At 47.3% G+C, this 5069-nt stretch overlaps 1 protein-coding gene across 1 annotated transcript; it reads left to right on the top strand.

Moving 5' to 3' along the window:
- The first annotated feature begins 3283 nt into the window (after positions 1-3283).
- LOC130404491 (GTP-binding protein Rhes-like) lies at positions 3284-4675 on the top strand. The gene is made up of 2 exons (XM_056609262.1): positions 3284-3298; positions 4058-4675. Exons 1-2 carry the CDS (start codon positions 3284-3286, stop codon positions 4673-4675), a joined length of 633 nt encoding a protein of 210 aa, XP_056465237.1.
- Positions 4676-5069: the final 394 nt, after the last annotated feature.

The following is a 5069-nucleotide window of genomic DNA, read 5'->3' as shown; positions in this document are numbered from 1 at the left end:
CCTTACCATCCCTGGAAGGAGATATCCCCCACTCTGCGTCCCTTCCTCAAGATTTCTTCCTTGCTGAGATTTATCTTGTCCTTTTGGGGGCTTGGCTCAGGGGGTGTCATAAATATTTGGCCTATTAAGTCCTTTGAGAATGTAGCGGTGATTAAGGGTTATGCAAATAACATTTTATTAAATTGACCTGGGGCTGCAGTCCAGCGGTCAGTCCGGCGGCAGTCTTATTTTAATTGAACAACAATTCTAAATAAGGTAAAATGCAGGTTAAGCTCAGGTATGAAGTTGCAGATGTGATGTTCACATGACGTTTGTTATCTGGCACCAGGATGTACTGTTCTCCTTGAGGTCACACATCATTGTAAACAGATCTGCCGCTGAAAGGCGGTTGCCGCGTGCGAGCAAACCCCTCTCGTTGTACAAGCCTTTTGTTCCCAGCAACCCGAGCCTGCCATAGCAGGGATTAAGATAAAGAACTCGTGACCATATAGAACATATGCTGGTGCTAGCGCTAACGGCGGTTGGCCCAATCTTTGGCCCCCGGTTTACACCTATCTCTGTTTTACAATGATTTTATTTACGGTCACATAACTTTTTGGTCATTTAGCAGACACCCTTATCCAAAGCAACCTACAGTGTGAAGTGTGTTTCAATGTTCAAAAGACTGTCTCCCATGCTAATTTAGCAACGACTGTCTCTGGAGACTCCCTTCAATAAGAACCTAGTCACACCACACACATAAAAACTGAGCCATCACTGAAGCAGTCCACAACCTCTTAATTATATACTCTGGTCAAACAGCAATTACCTGTTGAATCCATGTGGTGAATGAATGAGAGGTCTTTAAATGACCCGCTAAGTGCACTCGCAAAGACTGAATGACATCCAGCAGTATACCACCCATCGGTGTCCCTGGAGTTACTGGGACTGCTAAACCAACCGGGGTCGCAGCACACATGCAAAGGGGGAACTCAGTGAACATGCGATTGCAAAGGTGTTATGATGGAAAATAAGACCGCAGGCAAAATCAAACCAATGGTGTGGACTTAGAGGATAGTGTTTCAGTCCTGCTCCTCCGGTTCGGGTCAGAAGGTCCGGCCCGGCCTCGGGTCAAATCTGCCTGCGTTTGTATCTTTCCAAGGTGATTCAATTTGTACGGCCCTTAAATCAGAGTAAGAGCCTCAAAGGGCTTCTTAGGCCCTTGTTATACAACACCCCCTCACTTGAGGTCAGGGAACACGCATACTTCTGACTTATGAAGAGGTTTTACATACAATGTCCACTAGCACCATGCATCCTGCCTGTGGTTCTCTCTCTGTACATTCTATTTCTCTCACCTCCACCCACCCTACCTGTAATACCTCCATGGCTGCTAGATCCAGAGAGCCAACAGGGGCTAAAAGGAGTGTCTTGTTCGCGAGTTGAGGGACATTAGGTTCTGGGAACAGAGTGTCACGATCACTTCATCATCTCAGCAAGACCTCAGACTCGTTGAGCCCATTCAAGCTGGTTTTCATTATTATTCTTTGATGTTCTTATTATCATTTTATATTATGAGTCAACTCTATTTATAAAATAATGAATAGATCGTACCTCTAAAAGTCTCACACCCCTTTTATATTGGATTCTTTCAAAAGATGCAGGATGTTAGTTATCAAAGCACTGAATTCCATTTGTAAAAACGCTACAAAGCCCCAGCCTGTCCTCAGCAAGGATGTTGATGGTGCAAGAGGTAGGTTATCTTACGTGAGCTTAAAGTGATAAGGTAGGTAGATATCTTTGATACGACCATAACAGGCCAATCAAGGGATGCTGATGATCAGGAACTGGTTGTAGACGAAAGAGGGGAACAAAAATTCACTAGATAAAGGAATGGCAGGACTAACGGGAAACGAGACGTTTTCAGCTGTATCATAGCAAAAAGTAACAATCTCGAGTGAGACTGAATAACTAGCAGATTTCTCGTCTCGTTCGTGTGCTCACACACACACACACACACACACACACACACACACACACACACACACACACACACACACACACACACACACACACACACACACACACACACACACACACACACACACTATTTTTTACCGAATTTTGATGCTTCATTAAAAAAAAAAGGATTTGAAATATATGCATTTTGCAAACACTTTCTGGAACATGAACAACGGAATCTCTTTGATCTGGTCCATGTAGACCGTTTGATCCATTTGATACATTTTCATTTCCTATTATCCTATTTATTCATTTGATATTCATGCATACGCCTCTGCTAAATGACTGCTTAAGAACTGTAAACGTATTTTGACTCCTTGAATAAAATGTCATCGTATCTTAACAATAAACAACCATCATATTTAGAAGTACATTCATTCATCAGTAACACGACAAAAGCAATCTTGCTTCCCATCACTGGTCAACTCTGAAATGCACGTTTCCCTTAGCGCTAGGGGACATTTGGAGGAATGGCGAGCGTCAACATAAATAGTAGATGCTTTTAGAACCACCATCGCGTGGGAAGCCCCCTCCAAGGTCATCCCCTGACCGTGCAACAGGATTTGGTAGTTAATACTAGTAGAAAAAGTTTTGTGTCTTGAAAAAGGAATTCTATGAAATCTATCATTTCAAACGCACGGACACACGTGCTTTGGATAGCCCACTGGTTTTAGTGCCTTGCTCCATTTCAGTTGACTTTAGATACAACACCACAATTCACGTGAAGGATTCATATTCTACATTCAGTGATATATTCGGCTATGAGCAAAATAGGCAATACATCAATAATTTATGCACATGCACCATTCCTGAAATTTATTAAAGAGCCCCCTGGGGTCAAATTGTAGAAAAAATATCTTCTTGTGTAAATCCGTGCGCACGGATTGATAAACCGTTCCCTCGGATTCTGAAACCATGCACACCGTTTTCCTAATCTGTGCGCATGGATTTGGTTTGTTCGACACAGCAGGGATTCCCATGAGCAATATGACGGCAAACGCCAATCTGATTCACACCGGCATCTATACATTATGAATGACTGAAGATTTAAATGTTTGTTAAAAATAAACTAATCTCCGACTGAAACACTACGTTTGCCTCATCTTGAATACATCTTATACTCATGCATGAGGCCTGTGTAGGACTAGCCGTCACAATGCTCATGTGGAATCTCTTCTGCGTAGAACGAACCAAATCTGAGGGCACTGTTTCGGAATCTGAGGGAACGGTTTACAGAACCGTGCGCACAGTGTGACCCCAGAGGGTCTTCGTTGTTTATCCTATGTCAATTGATATTGTAATTTACACAAGGGAAGCTGAGTGAGTCTCTGATTGTTTGAGAGACGAAATGGGGGCGGGCAGTATCTGCGAGAGAAAGGCTTCATAAATGGAGTGCACAGCCCCCACACTGACACACTCTCAGGCACACCTGCTGAAAAGATCGTTGATCAGTGCCGGTATTATACCCTCTCCCTCTCTCAGCGCCGGACCTCTCGTCACCATAGAACCACGATTCTCCTAAGCTGCTCCTCGTCTTCTAGACATGAGGAGGTGAGACTTGCACATCTCAGCAGATTTCCGTTTGTCTTCTTTGAATGTATTGTAACAGCTCAGGATCTGAAGAGCAAGTTGTGGAGCATAAATAAAGAGACGGATTGAAGCAAGTGACGAGCAAGGCAAAGGGTGAGTAAAATACCGGAGGAGGGGGAGGAAACTTGAAGAGAGTAAAAAAGACAGAAGGCAGCGAGAGCAGAAGATCTCTGTGGAGCTGAAGGAAAATACCTCCTTGGAAGAAAAGGAGAAGATGTCTGTGGAGGAAAAGGTGAAGATGTCTGTGGAGCCGAAGGAGAAACAATCGGTGGAGCTGAAGGAGAAAACATCTGTGGAGGGGAAGGGGAAACAATCGGTGGAGCTGAAGGAGAAAACATCTGTGGAGGTGAAGGAGAAAACATCTGTGGAGGGGAAGGGGAAAACATCTGTGGAGCCGAAGGAGAAAACACCTGTGGAGGGGAAGGAGAAGATATCGGCGGGCGTGACGGAGAAAGTGTCTGTGGAGGCGAGGGAGAAGACGGAGGTGCGCCTGGTGTTCCTCGGCGCGGCCGGCGTGGGCAAGACGGCGCTCATCCAGCGCTACCTGCGGGACACCTTCGAGCCCAAGCACCGCCGCACCGTGGAGGAGATGCACTGCCGCCAGTACCAGGTGGGCGGAGCCACTGTCACCGTGGAGATCCTGGACACCAGCGGCAGCTACTCCTTCCCCGCCATGCGCCGGCTCTCCATCCAGCACAGCGACGCCTTCGCGCTGGTCTACGCCGTGGACGACCCCGGGTCCCTGGAGGTGGTGAAGCGGCTGCAGGCGGAGATCCTGGCCGTGAAGGAGGACAGGTTCACGCCCATCGTGGTGGTGGGCAACAAGATCGACCGGCGCGGCGAGCGCCGGGTGTCCAGCGAGGACGCCCTGGCCACCGTGGAGCTCAACTGGAACCACAGCATGCTGGAGGCGTCGGCCAAGGACGACGCCAACGTGGTGGAGGTGTTCCGGGAGCTGCTGCAGCACGCCCGCCTGCCCAGCCGGCTGAGCCCCGTGCACCACAGACGCCGCCGCGAGACCTTCCCCAAGGGCGTCGGCGATCGCCCCCCAAAGGGCACCGCCCACAACTGCAGCGTCTCCTAAAGGTTTCGGTGGCGCTGGGTCGGCCGTTGGTGGTGGTGGTGGTAGACACCGACGAGCTGGGTGGGTGATGACACTTATATTAGAGGAAGGGGAACTTTGTTTTATGAACCTGGAAGTTCTTGACTTCTGGATTCATAAGAGAGGCAGACTGGTCGAGAGAAGGGAAGAAGGAAGACGGGGAATGAGAAGGGAGAAAGAGGGTGAAATAGGGAATGAAAATAACAAGGAAAATTAGAAGTAGAAAGAAGTCCTTTGTCCATCAAAAAGATAATGCGCTTTAAAATGATGCGCATCAAAAGTTAGTGCGACATGTGTGATGGAAAAAGGGTTATAACGCTCTAACGCCGATTTTGTCGCACTAAGTTAATTCGCTCTGCAGAGGTGGTTTTGGGAA

Source organism: Gadus chalcogrammus, chromosome 2 (assembly GCF_026213295.1).
Source record: "Gadus chalcogrammus isolate NIFS_2021 chromosome 2, NIFS_Gcha_1.0, whole genome shotgun sequence".
NCBI lineage: Eukaryota > Metazoa > Chordata > Actinopteri > Gadiformes > Gadidae > Gadus > Gadus chalcogrammus.
This window is presented reverse-complemented; position numbering and strand designations above follow the sequence as displayed.